Source organism: Artemia franciscana, chromosome 3 (assembly GCF_032884065.1).
Source record: "Artemia franciscana chromosome 3, ASM3288406v1, whole genome shotgun sequence".
In the NCBI taxonomy this organism is placed as follows: Eukaryota; Metazoa; Arthropoda; class Branchiopoda; order Anostraca; family Artemiidae; genus Artemia; species Artemia franciscana.
The window spans coordinates 22556476-22576551 of NC_088865.1; the positions used below are offsets into that span (position 1 = coordinate 22556476).

At 36.8% G+C, this 20076-nt stretch overlaps 2 protein-coding genes across 2 annotated transcripts in view; one reads left to right on the forward strand and one right to left on the reverse strand.

Annotated features, from left to right (window-relative positions):
* The window catches only part of LOC136025024 (dnaJ homolog subfamily C member 2-like), a 40366-nt gene extending 32502 nt beyond the window's left edge, over positions 1-7864 (reverse strand). The window contains exon 1 of the mRNA XM_065700663.1: positions 7805-7864. The gene's annotated coding sequence lies outside the window, so the exon portion shown is untranslated. The remainder of the gene's footprint in view (positions 1-7804) is intronic.
* Positions 7865-7916: 52 nt separating this feature from the next.
* The window catches only part of LOC136025026 (FAST kinase domain-containing protein 1, mitochondrial-like), a 37128-nt gene continuing 24968 nt past the window's right edge, over positions 7917-20076 (forward strand). Inside the window, exon 1 of the mRNA XM_065700666.1 lies at positions 7917-8024. Within this exon, the coding sequence (XP_065556738.1) occupies positions 8022-8024 (3 nt within the window). The 5' untranslated portion in view covers positions 7917-8021. The remainder of the gene's footprint in view (positions 8025-20076) is intronic.

The following is a 20076-nucleotide window of genomic DNA, read 5'->3' on the forward strand; positions in this document are numbered from 1 at the left end:
CTTTCTGAAAAGAAACCATCTCTGAAAATATATCCACTGCACAATAACATCATCAACAGCTGCTGCTTTTATTTTGGCATTGAAGAATTCATGACAAATCCTTTCAAATGCTTTTGAGAGGTCCAAGAGCACCATGTCAACAGGGGAATCTTTATCCAACAATGATGTGACATACTCATATGTCTGCATTAGGTTAGTATCAATGGATCTTAAAGATCTGAAGCCATGTTGGGTGGTGGTGAGTATGTTGTTAGCTTCAGACTGCTGAATTAGAGCCCTGTTGACAAATCTCTTGAGCATCTTTACAACTGCGGAAGTGATGCTGATGTGATGACCATTTTCTGCATGATCTTTGGGGCCTCTTTTGTAGATTGGTGTGCTATAGGATGTTTTTCAATCTAATGGTTGTTTTTCTTTTTGTAGGGACAGCTGGAAGAGCCTGCACAAGGGAGTACTGAGAACATTTCAGCACACCTTGAGAAGCCTTGGGTGAATTCCCATTTTGTCCTTTGGATTTGTTAACATCAAGTTTATCAAGGCTAGTTAAGACCAGTTCTTCAGTAACTGACAATTCAGGTACTGGATTAGGTATTAGATCTGATGGTGTTGCAGGGATAGTTGGACAAGATTTAATGGTGAAAGCAGAGGCAAACTGGGTATTCAACACGTCAGCCTTGTCTAATGGTGATGATTGGATTATGCTGTTATGTTTGAGTTCAGGAATAGTGTGATGGTTAGGATTTTTAGCAGAAACATGTTTCCAAAAGGATTTGGAGTTTGCCTTGATATCTGTGGCAAGCTTCTCCTCATGTTCAGATTACAGTTTCCTAATTATGTTGGAGCCAAAGTTTCGAGCCTTCACATAACTCTGCCAATTTTGCTGCTTTATTCTTTTTGTACCTTTTTCTAGGCTTTTGTGTTGATTATTTTCCTTATATCCTTTATGAACATTGGAAGTTGTTTTCAGCATTTTTTGGTAAATGACACAGGAGGCCTTCCTTAACATTTGTCCATAGTGTGTCGATATCAGAAATGATTAGTTCTGTCAATTTACAGAGGCTAGTTCCTTCTGTATTGCTTGATAGTCTATAAAAGTTTGAGGATGAAGATAAGGTTGCAGAAAACTATTTAAGGACAACACAGGAAGGGTGACTAGAGTGGTTACTGTCGCCAAATGGATAAGGGAATTCATTTCTGATGAGGGAAGTTGGATTGCTCAAGATTACACAATCAAATGAGGAAGGATTCTGGCTTCCATGATGCCTTGCCAACCATTTTATGAAGGAAGTTATCAGATAAACAAGACAAATGGCAAATCTCCATTACTAGAAGCTTCAAGACCAAAACCATCAACCCACTTGATTGAGGGGAAGTTGAAATATCTTCAACTTGCAATCACTAGATTGCATATTTCTAATTTAATTATCTATCCTCCTCTTCCCAAGGGGTGCAATCAAACTGATCTAACCATCTCTCACCTGGCAGGAAACCTCTAGATAAGTTGTTTGTCATAACTTAAAACAACCTTAATTTGCAATATGGAACAAAATCAAGGTCCAAACTCAATCTGTTCTGCTCTGTGTCAATGATGGTAATTTGGAATGTCACTTATGGGCCCAGTGATGTTGCATTAATTGGCAGCTGAGGGCAATGAACATTCCCACTTATGTTTCCATGGCTTGTTGTTCTATTCTCTATCAAGTCTTAACTTGAAGGAGGCAGTAGTGGGTGCAGTTGCAATTTTGTCTTGAAGGTTGTTCTAGTTGTTAGAAATATGCTTGGTAAATAAAAGTTTTGGTGTATTTTGGTCTTCACTCTTTGCTAGCTTCTGTGAGTGTCCTCTAGTGTTCTGCTGACCTGTATGTTTCATGAGGAGGGTGTTGTTTGGTTGACAGTTATATTTGTAGGTCAGCATCTGGAATGTCTGAAGACATAGTTGGTAGTTTCACGTGCTCCAGTTTCTTATCAAACAGCATATTTTGTAGACATGTAATGAATTTGGTGGCATGTCTTTGAATTCCTTCAGTTATTTTGGTATCATGCTTATAGAAGGGGGAGGTCAGACATGTTCCAAAATCCAAGAACAGCCTAACAATAGCCTCATAAAGCCTCAGGAAGACTGTACAGGAGAAGCTGGTGATAGCTCCTTTCAGGAGAAGCTGGTTGCTTGTTGCCAATGCCCAGAGAACTTCAGTTGTTTATTAACAAGTACTCCCAAGTCTTGTTCTTCATGACAGATCTGTAATTGAACATCAGACTGTGACCTTTGATCATACTGGTGGTGAGGATTGTTATTGCTGAAATGGAGAACACTGCGTTTATTGATGTTGAACCCAAGCAGCCATTCACTGGTCAACTTCTGGATTCTCTGTAGGTTTTATTGCAGGCTTTGTTGAACAGCTGTGCCAAAAAGCTTGGAGTCATTGATGTAAAGTATGATGTTATTTGTGGCTTCCTTTGTCATATCATTTATATATATGAGGCAGAGGGTGGGGCCTAGGAGCGTACCCTGAGGAACTTGACTGACAACATCACATGGTCTGGGGAATACTTTATCACTGTTATTGGTGAAAAGTTGGACCTGCTGCTTTTAGTCTTTCAGGAAATTCATCGTCCATTCTACTACATCAGTGTGGATGCAAACTGCTGACAATTTGGCCATAAGGTGTCTGTGGGACACCTTGTTGAATGCTTTGGTGATGTCAAGCAAAATAAGGTCAACAGGTAATCCCTTCTCCAGAAGGTCAGTTATGATACTGTATTTTTAAAGCAGGTTGGTCTCCACTGCCTTTCCCAGAGGGAAGTCATGCAGGTCCAGTGACAGTATATTGTTGGGCAGAAGAAGTGTAAAAATTTGGTGTTCACAATATATTCCAGGGTTTTTGCTACAGCTTAGGTTAAGCTGATTAGATAATAATTCTCTGCACTTATCCTGTCACCTTTCTTGAATATTGGTGCAATGTGAGAGCTCTTCCAATCCAAGGGCAGAGTCTTTGACTTGAGGATTTCTGAAATATTTGACATGGCAGAGTTCAGATCTCACTAGCCAGTTTTTTAGGAGCCTTGGATGAATGTTATCTGACCCCGTGGACTTGTTAACATCTAGCATTTCAAGTTACTTTGTATGGACCCTTGAAAGACCTGGATAGGTGCCATAGGGTTTGGCAATCTGTATTGGTTCATTGGTAAACACTGATGCAAATTGCTTGTTGAGTAACTCAGCAATTTCTTGTAGGTCAGTAACTTCTGTGCATCAGATTTCTTCAGCTTCTTTACTGAATATCAATTATTTAAAAATATGTCATGACTGGGCAGTTTTATCCTGGTGTTTGAAGAAGAAAATTGAATTAAATATTTGTGCTATAAATAATAAAAGTTAAGTGATGAAAGTTGTACTTTTGGAATCAAAGGAAAATTGACAGACATATCAAAATAGGATAATTAATGTTCTCTAAAGATGTTGGTGAAAAAAGGTCAATCAATTAATCGTTAAAAGCATTTGACCTTGAATAAGATTAATAATAGCCATATGCATGTACTTAGGAGTTCTAGCTAACTAAAGACACATACAATTCTTTTCAATTACTCTTTGGTAACAAGATGTTAATGTTAGGCCAATAATCTTAAGTATTTTACTTAATTTTTCACAGGTCTTTTACCCTAACATAAGATCAGCATATTTCTGAGTATCAGTTTAAGATTTCTTTTACAATTGTTTTTACAACATGTTTCTTCCAGGGCATGGGAACAGATACCTATTTCTTTGTACTTATCGATGTTATTTAGTTTTACTGGCCCAGATTTTGTTTTCATTCTCTGCTAATTTTGCAAAAAAAAATCCTCTATAGATCCTCTATAGGATCCCGATGCCATCTAATAGGCCCTATTGCTGGCCAATGCAATTAAAGGTAAAGAAAGCAATCTATAAGTTGCAGTCTGTAAATTGTCTTAGTGATACAATAAAAAAAAACAAGGAGCATTTTGTCACATTAAATGTCCATCTGAGGTATCAAAATATAATTTTCAATGGTAGGCTAGCAGTTAGTTAGCTTGACCTATCTTCTCCTTCTGTTTCAACAAACAAAGGCTTTTTAATTGAGACTATTCAGTGCTTTTCCTTTTGATTCACTCTATGAGGTGAACAGAGCTAGTGAATTGATTGCTTCTTATTTATCTTGAATCTGCTCAGATTTTTTTCAGTAAATCTTTTGATTCTAGAAGTTGAAATATAAGAAGATAAACATTGAGTTCTCAGTTCTGTGTGCCAGTATAGTCAGATAGACTCTTGGCTGATAGTGAGATTGTGTGGTGTTTAAAGCCCTTTAACAGTTTACATTGCAGGATATACTATGCAGATATCAGCACATTACATTCAAATAGGCAGTGGTCAGTTGTTTCAATTTATATATTACAATACCTGCAAAGAGGGGAAGAGGGAACTGAGCCACTTGAATTGGGGAGCTGATATGAAACTGCCTAAAAATTTAGCCTATTTCAACCAGGCCAAATTCTATGATAAATCTCAGAAAAGTCCTTATTGGGGAAGGGCAATAAAATTGGATTATTTTTATTTAAAAATACCTCTGATAATCTCCAGCAGTATATGTCTCTAATGGGGATTGGTCTCCTACTTGGCTGTCAATATTTAATTTTTTTTTTTTTTACAATTTCATCTGCCTGATGGTTACTAGTTATACCTGAGTGGCTAAGTCCTTATGCCTCTTGAAGCAAGATTATTAATAATGCTAAGACAATGAAATGTGTCTATATCCCACTTATACTAAGAATCTGAAAACAACAATTCTTGGCTTGACAAAGATTCAGAATAGACAATAATATTTTCTAATTTAGCAATCAAAATTATGGCATTTAACTTCACAGACATTATAGACACATTATCATACATTCTCTCACCCATTGCAATATTAAGGGGTGGAAAAAAAGCTCTACTTACCACCTTCTCATTCTTTATGGACCTATCAACAAAAATTTGGAGATGGTTTTTATATATAACTAGATGTTGGGGTGGCGCTTCACACCACCCCAACATCTAGTTGGTGGGGGCGCTTTGCGTCCCCCCAGGCCCCTCCGCACGCGTAAGTTGTTACACGCCATATTAGTTACGCGCCATTGTAGTTGTGTCCCTGTGTCCCACCTGTGAATATAGATAGATATAAATATATTTTTTAACTATGTAAAACTTGCGAATATACAACATTCTTGGCTGTCCCATTGTCTGTGCATATAAATAGATTGTCAGGTTTACCAACTCTTGAACATGCAACATATAATTGTCCATGGGAAACACAATCTGTATTCAGATCTATACCTCATTATTCTAATGATTGCCCTTGAACCTTGTTGATGGTGATTGCTAATCAAACATTCCCTGTGTCCCCATCGTCATTTATATATCCCCCTGTGCCCCCGGCATCCCTGTTGTAGTTGTTTCCCTGCGTCCCAGTTGTCATTTGTGTCCTGGTGTCCCAGTCTGTAATTTCTCTTTGAATGTTGCAGTTGTCATTTATATTCCCTGTGTCCTGGTCGTCATTTGCGTTCTGGTGTCCTGGTCTGTAAAATTCTAGTTTAGTGACTTTTGGCTATCTTGGAAAGGCGTTAGGTTAAGAAAATGAAAATTTCAGGGATGGATCTAAAGTATATCCCAGGAAGGTATTTTGAAGTGACCACCTCCACCCCTTCTCTCTCTAGAGGGCCCTGAAATTTGCCTATATGACATTGAAATTTTGACAAAACAACATTTTACCATAGTTATCAGTTACCAGTTGTTTTTCCTCTGCCTTTAGTTCTCAAAATGTAATCTGTGTTATTCAAGTAGAATTCTGAGCCATATCAATGTTTTTCTAAATTTAGGAAATGTATTTTTATATCTTTAAAACCTGATAAATTGGGGCTGAGCAAAGTTGTGAAGCTCAAAACAATTTTGTTGTCCTTCATTCAAGCAGAAGATCTATTTTGCAAGGTTTCACTTTTAGCCTATAACACACATATTTGTAAAGGTCATCAAAGGTCAGGACCCTTTAGAGGGAAAGGGAGTGGAGGCAGGTACTTCAAAAGGTAAAACTATAGCAAACAGTATTTCTGGCGTTCATATAAAGTGAATATACCACTTGGTGCCTTTTTTATGTTCTTTATAAATATAATAATTGCTTCTACTGGAAATTCAAATTTAAGCACTTTTTAACCTATAAGAATGACCTAAATATGGGGTATAAAAAAAGCTTAAACATTGGACTCAAACTTACCATTTCATTATAAATCCATTCTTTTATGTTATATTATCCACAAGCACTGATTTTCCATGATTAAATTGGATAAATAAATTTTATCAATGTTATGGCATTTTCTTCTTCCTTGTTGCCAAAATTTCAATTAAAGCATGCATTTTTGGTCGTTTTTTACAAAATCATAGGATATTTGAAATCACAAATCTGTAATAGTTTAGAAACAAATTTGGGCTATATATTTGCACATCAGGGGGGCAGGGGTAAAGCATAGCATATATTAAATATGTAAACTAACCCTTGCTGTATTTAATACAGTTAAATTTATAGCAAACAGTATAACTGGAGTTCATAACAGCCAGCTTTAATATTTTTGACCAAAAACACATGCTTTTATTTAAAATTCAATGTCAAGGAAGAAGAAAACATCATAACATTGGAAAAATTAATTTATCTAAATTAATATTGGAAAATCAGTGCTTGTGGATTATATAATATTAAAAAAAAAAAATGGATCTATAATGAAAAAGTAAGTATGAGATCAATGTTATAAAGTAAAAGTATGAGATCAATGTTATAAAGTATTTAAGGTTTGAGACCAATTTTCTTAGCCTTTTTTATATCCCATATTTAGGTCATTTTTAAGAGGTCAAAAAGTGCTTAAATCTGAATTTCTGGTTGAAGCAATTATTATATTTGTAAAGGGCATAAAAAAAGGCATCAAGTGGCATATTCACTTTATACAAAAGCCAGTAATACTGTTTGCTATAAATTTACCCTTCAAAATACCTTCTCAGGAGATACTTTAGCCTTTAGAGCCAACCATGAAAGTTTCATTTTCCTAACCTAACCCCTTTCCAAGATAGCCAAAAGTCACTAAACTAGAATTTTACCAGAATTTGGCTGGTTAGGTTTGTCTGGGTAGGCTGGCATATTTATTTGCAATGCCTCTATGCCTGGATGGGTTTCTTAACCAGTTGTGCAGCATATGTGAGCAATTGGCTTTAATTTTGCCAGATAATTTATCAAAAGAAATCTTTGTCTTTCATTTATAGTTGATAATCTACTCTCAGTAAGCAGAAACTTTGTAGCCTACTTGTTGGTTTTTTAAAAACTAAACATGAAATTGATCAGTCTAGGCTACATCATTTCGTATTTTTTCAAATTTTTGCATCAGGTTCATGGCATAATCACCATAAAAATGAGCCAATAATCAATGTTGGTTTTTATACATGATTTAGTATAGAATTGGATTAAGGTTTTCTCATTAGCCTACAACCCCAGGGTGTGGACAATAGTCTCTATACTAGGCTATTCTTATTTTTCTATAATTTTTAATGGGTTTGTGATGTGAAAATTAAGTTTTTAGTCAAGTATGAGACCTAGGTAGGCTAATTAATTTGATTGTCCTCTGGGATAATTATTCCCTTTGGACTTAATCTTGCATAAACATTATCTCGCTTATGGTGGAATTGGATGTTGTTGTTTTTAATTTCGAATTTCCTGTTCATCTTCTACCATGCAAAGTAGTCAAATAAACGAACATTAACCTTAGAAATTACCTATTTCAGCAGAAAGGAAGTGCATTTGACCGAAACTTCAATTTATGTGCTAAGAAAAAGAAATCCTAAATGACTAATTAAAAATGAAATCCCTAGTCAGCTATCAATTTTTACTTTTAGCGCAAAAATTTTAAATTTCGAAAATGCGTTAAACTTGAAACCTAAGCATAAAGTGGCTCTAGGATCATTTAAAGAAGGTTTTTTATGATAAGACTTTATGGTAAAGTACTAAATTTTATCTGGGAGCTTAGTTAATTTGCGATAACAAAATTTTCAGAAATGTAGGCTTGGAGGGTATCTTTAGACTCCTTTACAAACTCTTCTAAACTAATTACTAGTATCAGTCCATCACTAGACCCACTTAAAAGGAATTACTATAATATGCTGAAAGAAGCTTTTAAAAATTTTCTAAAGTAAGTCTTTGCTACATAGGCTTGGCTACTTATGTCATTTCTATAAGCACCTCACTTTACTTTAACATACTTCCCCTAATATGCAAACATATAGCCTAAATTGTATATTTTACATGCATTTTGTTTTATATCATGCTTTTGTTCAAATAGGCCTTGATTTAATGGTAGAGAAGCAATATACCTTGTACCTCTATTACTGTTACCCCAGTTATGTTTAGATTAATGTAGATGCTTATAATCAATGACATCTGTGGTTTCTCTTCTGCTCCTGATACTCAGTTTGCCTTTATTGCAGGTTGAAGTTGAGAGCATGTGCATTTAAGCTACTCCTTGCACACCAACTGATTGATTATGATGAAAAGAGGGAAAGGCTTATATTGGTTGCTCATGATGTTAAGAGAGTTTTTGGTAAAATTCTAGTTAATTGACTTCTTGCTATCTCAGTAAGGGTTTAGGTTAGGAAAATGAAACTTTCAGGAATGAATCTACAGACTAAAGTATGTCCCGGGAAGGTATTTTGAAGCAACTACCTCCACTCCTCCATCTAGAGGGCCCTGACCTTTGATGACCTTTAAAAATATGTGTGTTATAAAAGTGAAACCTTTCAAAATAGATCTTCTGCTTAATTGAAGTACAACAAAATTGTTTTCAGCCTCGTAAATTTGCTCAATTCCATTTTATAAGGTTTTAAAGATATGCAAATACATTTCCTAAATTAAAAAAAAACATTGATATGGCTCAAAATTTTGCTCAAATAACAGGAATTGTATTTTCAGAACTAAAGGTAGATAAAAAGCAACTAGTAACTGAAAATTAAGGTAAAATGTTGTTTTGTCAAATTTCAATAGGTATAGACCTGTCATGTAGGCAAATTTTAGGGCCCTCTAGAGGGAGAAGGAGGGGAGGTGGATGTTTTAAAATACCTTCCTGGGACATACTTTAGCCTGTAGACCCATCCCTGAAAGTTTCATTTTCCTAACCTTAACCCTTTCCGAGATGGCAAGAAGTCAATTAACTAGAATTTTACCAAGCTTTTGAATCCAGAATATATGCACAGTTGCTTTTTAATATTCATCAATGTGGTCTTTTTAGGCCTATGGTTATAGGCTACTGCTCGCAGATCTGTGCTGTAAGTTAAAAATAAACATAAAGTCTCTTAGGTCATCTAATCCAACTAATAGGCTTGTAGTGTTGATTCTTGTTGGTAAAGGTATTAGGCAGAGATGTATTAGCTCCCCTCTTTATAGGCTACAATGATAATCTTTTGAACCATGGCAGGTTGTATTTTGTGGAACTGATTTTACATTATTTGAATAATGTTAATAATTTGGTGATGATATCCTGAATCCCAGTAGGTTTTTTTCTTGAATTAAGGAAAAAAATTCTTGACTATCCATTGTGTGTCATAAAATTGATCTTTCACTTAATGATAGTAAAAGTGAATTGATCATTTGGTAATCAGTTTTGTACCACTTCTGGCTTTATTACTTATATTGGCCTTCCAATTGTGTCAAATCTCAAATTGACTTATTTGGCTCTTATTCAGCATTTTGCAGAAAAAGCTCATAATACCTATAGACTTTTGCTAGTAATAATGTATTGTTTAACCATTTTTTACTTGCACATTTTATATTGTGTTTGTTATTAGATTAAAGTATCTTAAATTGTATCTTCTAGTGATTAAGGTTTAAGAGCCTGTAGTTGTCACCAGGTAATGTCAACTTGATATTCATGTCACAGTTCATGAGAGGATTATCACTATTTACATATATACAGGACAGTTTAGTTTCATTGTTGGGTGTCACAAGATGTTTTGCCAGCCAGGCAATTTCAAGGGCTTAAGGGGGTATAGAGTACCTAATAGACCCTGCTGGATGATACTAATTTGTCCTACTGCATCTTCAATGATTTGCTGCTCCAATCACAGTCTACATCAATCATTAATCTGTCAAATGATCTGACCAACACTATAGATTTGCTGAGTGAATTCCACAGTAGAACTATGGAATTTGTGAAGAAGTTGACTCCTCACACTTTCTGCTAAATTTTTTGTGCCTTTTTATGGGATTTCCTCATGTTCTGGTATGTTCACTGTGATCAAAAATGGGCTTAATGGTGTCACTGGTCATCATCTTAAATGTGAGGATGACATCTCCTCTCCTTCTATAGTTTGTTAGATCAGGCTTTTCTAATTGTTGCTTGTAGGAGATTTTTTGTTTGGCAAAAGAGAGCTTGGTTGCTCTACACTGGACCTTCTCAAGTACCTCCATGTCAAATGTAAAGTGCAGGTTGGCTACCAACATGCCAAACTCAAGGTGGGGATGAACAAGGGCTGTGTAAAGCTTCGTGATAATGCTTGGCTGGTGAATTGTCTTGGTGGGTTGTTTGGACCAAGATGTAGGACTTTGTGTTTGCATGGGTTGAACTTGGGCATCCAGATTGTTGCCCACAGACAGAGGTTGTTGAGATATTCTTGTAGGGAAAAATAAATTTCTGTTGAGGCTCCTTGGCCAAAGAGTTTGGAATTGCCTGCATACAGTTCTAAACCATTCTTCACCACCTTGGGAGCATCATTTGCATAGAGATTAAACAGTGTTGGGCCTAGTTTGGTCCCTTGTGGGACACTACTCTTAACATGAACTGGTGTGGAGTAGATGGGGTCACCTCTTTTATCATATACAGCAACAATCTGGATTATATGTGATAGGAAGCTGTAGATCCACTGGGCAGCATCATTGTCTATTTGATATACTTACAGCTTGATCACCAGGTAGTGATGAGACATTAAATCCCTTAGCTTGATCCAGTAGTAACACATCAACTGGAAAACCTGCTCCAGTGGATCAGTTATAGGTTCATAAGCTAGTATTAGATTTGTTTCAATAGACATGCCTTACCTGAAGCCATGCTGATCACCAAAATGAAGGCTATTCTTGGCAAAATGCACTATGATTGCATCATTGACTGTCCCTTCAATAAGTTTAGCCTTAACCAAGGTCAGGCTAATGGGTTGATAATTCTCAGGCTGGGTTCTAGATTTTTTTTCTTGAATATTAGTTTAATTATGGCTGTCTACCAATCTGCTGGTAGGCTACTGGTCCAAAGAGAGAGTTTGAATAGTTTATGGAGCAGCTCAGCTACTATATCTGCAAGTTCTTTAAGGAGCCTGGTATGTATACTTTCTGGGCCTGTAGCTTTTTTGGGTCTAGTTTACTCAGCCTTTTCTTAATTTTGTCCATTGTGATGTAAATTTGTGATTGGGTGTTTGACCACTGTGGGGCAGGACATGGTGGCTTGTCAGGGGGGACCACTGAGAAGCTGGGTGTAGATGTTTTGTTCAGTAAATTTGCAATGTCCTCTGGATCTTCCAGCTTTTTTTCCTTTAGGGCTGAACTGGAATGGAATAGCTAGTGTACTCTTATCTTTAGCAGATACATACCTCAAGAACCTCTTTGGGTTGTCTTTGATGTTCAATGCCAAGTTATCTTCATAGTCAGCTATGAAGTGCCTAGTCAGTTGCCTCAATCTATTCCTTGCTTTTGCAAATTGATCCCAGTGGTGTGTGCATTTGCATTTCTTATCTTATAAGGGTTCATAGCCTTTTAATAGGTTGGTTCTGGTGTGGCAGTGTTTTGGTGCCTTCGTGAATGAACTTGATGTGCATGTCCTGTCAGCTTGGAGCAGATTGTTCATAAAATTTAGCCAGGCTAGCTCAATGTCTCTTTGAATAATCACTTGGTCCCATTCTACTGCCTGTATTGTCTCCTAAGTTCATTTAGTACAATTGTTTGTTTGTTGACTAAGCAGCAAGTCATGGCAGATGCAGATGTGGTTGCTGGCACCAATGGAAGGGGGGTACTCAGTGTTCACTAACAACCCTGGGTTGTTAGTAATTGTTAAATCTAGTAGGGATGGCATCTGGTTATTCTTATATTGGGTCGGTTGGTCTATTACCTGATATAGTCTTTTGCTGATGCAAATATTCAATAAATAGGTTACTGACAATAGAGCTTTGTTGGTTACCCAAGCCCTCAACCCATTTGGTAAGACGCTAGGGCATCTGAGACTTCTATATATATATATATATATATATATATATATATATATATATATATATATATATATATATATATATATATATATATATATATATATATATATATATATATATGCAAACTATTAGTAAAGGTTTTTCCTCATTAATAATACTGACAAAAACACTCTCAACCCATGGGAAATAATCATGATTGAAAGATAAATCTGTGACCTGTATTTTTTTTTTTTTTTTTTTTATCTCCCTTTTGGCCAATTCTGTTGGAAGGGAAGAAGGGAGCTTGTAATCCTTATTATTACAAGCAGGCTATTGTAAGAACCTCGTTTGTCTCCCACCTTGGGCCAGAAATTTCACAGTAGCTTCAAAATATGGTGCTACAGATCCTCTTATTGTCATTATTAAAAAGAAAATGAATTCAAAAATCTCCTTCATCCAAACCATGGTTTTTTTGTGGTATTTTGTTAAAGTGTATTTTATCTATTGTAAAATGTATTGAGTAAGTGTAATTTATATTTTGTATGCAAAATTTGGTTGTTCTCTATGCTGTAGTTGATTCGCTTGATGATCTTTTTTTTTGTTGTTTTGTATATTGTGCTATATCAAATTCTCCACGAATGGCCAATGGCATTAAGTTGAATTTTTTTAAGAATGTTTAGGGGGATACTGAATTAAATTAAAAGATAATATATGCATCCAGGTTTTCAAAAGGGCATTTCTGCAACATTGGGAATAGTAAAGGGTAGTAAGTTAAAAATTTAAGATAATGTTGAAAGGAATGTTGAACTAAATCAAAAGACAAATCCATCCAGGTTGTCAAATTTAGCTATTTGCTTTATCTCTGCTAGGACTTAAGGTACTAAGCTGAAACTTCCAAGAAGGAAATTTTCAAAGAATATTAAATGGGGTACTGTACCAAATCAAAAGACACTTTGTTTACACAGATTTACAAAAGGACATGTCTGCAAAATATCAGGAACAACTAAAGATATTAAGTTTAAACTTTTAGAAAATGTTGAGAAGCAAATTGAAACCAGTGAAAAGACAATATGTTTATCCAAATTTTCAAAATGAACTCTTTTCTATACCACACAATGAATATGCTTGCATCAAAGTCACAATACAACAGTCTATTTTTCAAATAGAAAAATTGAGAGCACAGTTCAGCCCAAAGAATCATGGAGCTTGAAGAAGAATAACTGCTTAGTTCAATTTCTTGTAAGAAACATGTGTACAACTAGTCGGTGATCTAGTGGAAAAAGGAGAAGCCTAACGCAAGAGAAAAAAAATCAATAATATGAATAATCTATAAAAAAAAACTCAGAAGTTAGACATTACAATTTCAATTAAAAATGTATGGATTAAATACAGAATGAAGAAAATACAACTGCAAAACTTCAATTAAAAAGTTAAACATATTGCTTTGGCAGTCTCAAAGCACATTATGATGAGGTGATTGAAACAGTCATTTTCCATTGTTGTACGTAAACATGTCATATCAGTTTCATTTTGCTGAAACTTCTTTTTGCCATGGCTAGTGTTGATAATGCTATTGCAATTCACTGGTAAATTGACCAAAGATTTGGAAACATTGATTTAAATGCATAAATTTTACAGAAAAGGGTCTGAAAGTTGTTACAATTAATTACTGCATAGCTTTTGACCTTGGTCCTGGCAAATGGCTATATCATGAGTCCCATAGGATCTAGGTATTTCTTTGGAGCATTTTTGTGAGAGGAACATCTGACAAAAAGGCTTTCACAGCTGATCTACATTTCGCTGAGTAGACTTCAGTATGCTGGTTCCAGAAAAGTGGAGTTATCATGAATTGTATTGTCCAAGCTATTCACAAAGGCTCTGAGGACTCTGCAGAGTTCCTTAGCATATAACAATTTCTAGTCATCCAGCAGCTTGGCTCCAGCATTTGAAATTGCCACTGAGTAACAAGCTGGTGGATGCCTAAGATGTTGAAGTTGTTCAGTTCAGTAATTGAACACCAAAATAAATGGACAACAATAACTTTATACCCCTACAAAGCTCCATGGCCCAAACTTGTCTTGTCTTTGATTAGTGAACCAACTTTATTCCACTGCTGCTTTTGATACCTTGATTTTCCTATCTATCTGATCAGTCTTGGACAAGAGCATATAAGGTGTCGCATGTTGCTCTAAGTTTAATGTTTGTAATTGCCAGATCAAGCTGCTTAGTCTGAAGCTTATCTGCAAGAATCATTGTCTTAAACATGACTTGGCATATGAACATAAGCATCAGAATAAAATCAAAACAGGTAAAGTGACAATGCAAAAGCAGGACTTTTTCTTTTATTATCTTGTTCTTGTTCTGTTGTATTAGCTCTTTGAGGACTTCAAGAACAGCCTCAAAGCTGGTCCAGAATGCTGTCAAACTGTCTCACTTGGACATTTGCCTTGTTGTTGACAGATTCTTAGGCTTGAGGGTTGGTTCAGCACTCTCAACAGCTTGTTTGTAAGCAATAACTCGTTTCATTCAGCCCATCAGAAGACATACCGTTTCTGCAAGATTTCACTTGTCTTCCGTGTTCAGCTCTTATGTGTTCCTAGACACCCTGTCAAATATCAGACATATTTCTTGCATAATCTTAGCTTTATAACGTAAGCATGTGCACATTTCTGCTTGTTCCTTCCTCCCAGACTCCTAGAATTATTGCAGCAGTAATACATGGCCAATTTGACTTTTTGTGATTGCTTATGTGGCAAATGAGTAGCAAACAACCTGCTTGGCAGCTAAAAGCCATTTAGGCTTGTCAGTTTTGTGAAAAAAGAGGCATTTACCTGTTTACAATAGGTTTTGTTGCATATTTCATGTGCCACAACATTTTATTTTTAATTGATTCGTTTTTAAATTGGACATATCCTGTTTCTTTCATCAATCTATTCCTTTGCACTTGAGATTGATTGTCCAGTTCCTGTAAATTGCAAAGTTTTAGACTGACATATGTGTCCCTTAGATGGGTGTTCCTCTTTTTACCCCCTATAGCTCATAATTCTACTACCCACCAAACCTGTTATAAAAAGTGACTACAAACTTGCTGCCAGGGGCGTTGTTTTTTGGGGGGGAGGGGGCATTTGCCCCCCCTCCAATAATGTGGAGAATTGTTGCACCATCCATAAAACAGCGTTCGGACTCGCCTATATTTTCCAATAAATTCCTATATTCTAATGGACTCCTATAAAATGCCTATATTTTGGCTAAAATCCTATTATTCCTATATTTTCGGCTGAAGAGCAATAAGAACATTGCTCATGATTTAAAATTTTTACTTCTCTTTAAGTAAGCCAAGATGTGCTTTTCTTTTTGCTTTTGACTCTGTTGCAGACTGTGCAGTCTTTCGATGTAGATCGATAATTAATTACAACTGTTGAGCTGTTTGAACTTAACTATTTTTTTGTACTGGGCTTAGTAAGCTGCTTCTGCCTAGGCTATGCTGTTGTGTTGACTTTGTAGCCTATGTTTTTTTTATGTTAAGCCTGTACAAAATGAGCAAAGATCAGTATACAGGCTAGCAGTATCTGCTTAATGAGACTGGAGCAGTGTTGCGATATTGATTTTTTGAATTGTACTAGACATAGGTCTAAAAATGTACTTCCCGGGAAAAAATGTACCAGACGCAAAAAAATTTTTTTCACTTTACAAAGTGTTGACTTTGTAAGAAGATCAAAGAAGTGTTGATCTTCTTTCGCGCTACTGTACGAATCTATACAATATCGTTCTTTTCGCTTATTTTTCTCTCTCTTCCTGATGGCTCCCATTTTCTTTTCTAACCTTATTTTTCCGCACCTTCGTGTTTTCTGGAATAGAGCTTGGCTCTAGAGCGTGCTCAGTAGCCAAAGAGCCAAAATGTGCCTATTGAGGTAAATTAGTTCTGCCAAATGAAGGTAACTCAGAGCTGGAAAGTCACGCAAAATCTGCCACAAAGGAAAAGCGGTTGAGTCGCGAAGAAATTCCACTGGATCCACGAACCACGGACCCAGAGATGTCTCTTCCGAAAATCCCTTATTCGTCTTATTTAACCAATTTGAACAACGCTTACGGAAAGCGGCAGTAGCCTAACCTAAGTGATAACCAAAAGGATAGCAATTTTAAGCAGGGAAGAAACCGCAGATAACCAAAACAAAAACTCCAAATATGTTTTGTCCATGGAGGACATATGTTATGTCTATGGGCCTGGCTCTAATCGAGAAAGGGGTTGTTGAGTTGTGGAGCTCGGAATGAGCTCAAATTAAAATTACGGCCCATTTTACGGCGTTATTTATCTTTCTTTATGTTAGATCATCAGATACAAAAGTAGGAATGAACAGAAAAACAAGATATTCACTTCTTTTAAAAACTAAAACTTCTTAGGAATTATCACGAGATCATCACGTCTTCAATATCTCTTAGCAGAGACTCAATTTCCTCCTGTTGATCATCTTCTACTTCAACAATTGCCTGTTCTTCAGACCCTTTCTTTTTTTCCTGAGGGTTCCAGGAGACACAAGTACCTTGGTCGCGAATATGCTCCCTTGTCCGAATCAAGGAGTAAATGGTGTCAACTGCAAGGTGGTTTCGAGACTTCGTTTTAACCACCGACACTGCACTGAAAATACGTTCGACACAGGCCGATGAGTGTGGAAGGGACATGACAGAAAACATGAATGTACAAAGCTCTGCATACTTTGAAGAGCCAAGACCATTTTTAAGCTCGTTCAGTTTCCCCCAGAACACCTCTGGACTTTTCAAGTATTGGGGTGGCAAATGCTTTGATTCAGCAGGGATTGATCGCCACTGAGAGCTCAATTCTTCTAGAGATTGTCGGTTGACTAAGTTAGGAAACATGACTAGTACTGGTACTAAATCCTCTCGGCCAGAGGCAGCCACAATCGGGTCGATCACTTTCATTTTCTGCAGAACCTTAAAGGTTGAGTTGCAGTAAAAGCGGACATAAAACTCCTTTGCCAACTTCACATAAAACTTCAGACACACTAGTTTGAACGCATGCACTGTTGGGGCAGGAATATTTTTCTCGATAACCTCAGCTTCCACGTTTGCTCCCACATAGATTCGTTCGAGAGGCAAGAAATACTCTCGGTTGGACGGATCATAGGTCCCTAACGGCTTGTTTTCAACTACTTCCGGACGTAGGAAGTTCCTTAGGATAGTCCCAAATACCGTAGAGACCTCGTTGCAAAGGCAGTGCAGCCTAACCCCCTCAGCTTGAAACAATATGTTCAGCTTGTTGACTTGCGGCAAAATGAAGCCCAGGAACTGCAAGTACAGTTTCGTGTACACATTTTCCATCATTTTCAGGACCTTTTCAGCAGAGGCCGACTTGATGGCCTTGAATTCCTCGTAAAAGTACACTTTCAGAGCTCTCCACTGTACTAAAATTCGCATAACTACGGACTCGAGAGACAGCCAACGGACGTCACAGACTTTCAGCAGTCTATGGTTTTTCGTATCTGTTATCCCCTGAAACTCTGCATATGCTGCAATACGCTTTGGTGAATGCTGTATATAGTTATATACATCACGGACAAACTCATCAAATTCTAGTGGGATCTCTTTGGAGGCGTTAGACGCGCATAGTGCAAGGCTTTGGCATACACAGCCTACAACAATAACATACGGATTGTCAATTTTCACAAGAGCCTTCAGCCCCGTTACCTCCCCCACGTTCACAGAGGCATTATCCCATCCGAAACCTATGCAGTTCTCTTTTGGGATATTTCTGACGCTGAGTAGCTTATCTACTTCTCCCTTCATTATCTGAGCTGTTGCTGATGGCACCTCGACAAGTCCTAATAAGCGATCGCAAACACGTTTTAACTGAGGACACCAGAAGCGAGCAACAACAGCCATAGATTGAACAACAGATTTGTCTGTTGATTCATCCAACAAGATTGAAAACTTGCATTTCTGCAATTTCTCTGAGAGAGCCTGGTCTGCATCAGGTGCCAACTTTTTCACAATGATATTTCGTGTTTTGTCACGGCCGCACGTAATCTTACCTGCGATCACGGAATCAGGGAACACATTTTTTAGGAGCCCTGGCAGATGTTCCATAACCCTAAATGGCAGGTTGTGTTCAGCAATAAAGCCGCTGAGCTTCAGCTCTGCATTCTCAACACTCTTCTGCAACATCACACTTTTCTTAAATTCAACGTTACTGGAGCACAAGTTTGCTAGATCAGTTGTATGCTGCTTTGCCTCAAAGTTCTTTACATGGAATTTATTTTTGGAATGTCAAAGAGCATGGGTTTTTCCTCCAATGTAACTTTTGTTGCAAACCAGGCACATAAATGTCGTACTGTCCTTCTCATCCTTCCGAATCCATTTCTGCAGGTCTTTGTCAGAAAGCCAGTCACTGTTAAATTTGTGCTTGTAATGTGTCTTTTTCTTTTTTGGCTTTGCCTTGACATTCATTCTCTCATCAACACATTCGTCATCAGAGTCAGATTCTTCAGATTCACTAGATTCAGTACTGCTGCCGCTTTCTTCACCTAGTGATATCATATCCTGGTCACAGTTTTTGCTGTTCTTATCACTGCCCAAGTTTGCTCGGCTATCAGGGTTTATTCCAGTCTGTACTTCTGTCACCTCGTGCAATTCTTCAGTGGGTTTGTTCGGATTTTCTTGTCTCTTATCTGTCTCATCTGGAGGTCCTGGCTTTTTGAAAAACTGTTGAAGTTTTGATTGCTTCATTTTGTCCTTAAAAACGATATATAGCATATAATTCCATGTATCTACTAGCTACTCTCTACTACATATGGTAAATCAAAAAAGAGGATTAAAACTAGCTTTTTTCACGGTAAGAATGACAAGCATACTAGGCTAGATAGTAATATTACTTTGGGATTTTTTTGTTAGCTTTACCCTTGATCAGGTAAACAGATGCTGACAAAAAACCAGAGATTCCCTTCTACAATCACACAACACAGAAGTACGGATTTTCTAAAGAGATTTCCCTGAAAAACTGTGTTATGTGATAGCAGTAAATAATGCATGGGTGATCGAAATATGTACTGATATTCCAATAAACACGGTGACAAAGACAGTGAAAACTCTGATCACAAAAATGTGTGCGCCTGTCATCTCTTTAAGAAGAGTAACCATCTGGTAAGCTACTACAAAATTACCCATGGCCATGATAGATATAAAGGAACGCTTATCCTCCACAGAATTTCAGGCTGTGGGATACTTGTCACTGACTTTGTCAGGTACTACCCATGTCAGTAATTATCCTGATTTTGGTAGAGTAGCCTACAGGTTAAAAAAAAAATACAATAAAGGTTCCTGCTTTTTTTATTCCAAAACTAGCAATGGTACAGTAGAGGTATGCTTATTTAAACAGTTACCATACTTAAATATAAACAGTGCAGTTTTGGGCTAAATGGTAGAATGAAGATCCAAAATACCTATTCAGGTAGACTATTTTCAGAGGCCCCTAATTGCCTACTTTGGCTAATTGATAGTTAACTTTAGTCACAGCAAGTGCATGAAAATGGCAAAGTTCAAAGTCAACAAACATTCAAATAAGTATGACTTTGTCAGGTACTACCCATGTCAGTAATTATCCTGATTTTGGTAGAGTAGCCTACAGGTTAAGTGACTTTGTCAGGTACTACCCATGTCAGTAATTATCCTGATTTTGGTAGAGTAGTCTACAGGTTAAAAAAAAAATACAATAAAGGTTCCTGCTTTTTTTATTCCAAAACTAGCAATGGTACAGTAGAGGTATGCTTATTTAAACAGTTACCATACTTAAATATAAACAGTGCAGTTTTGGGCTA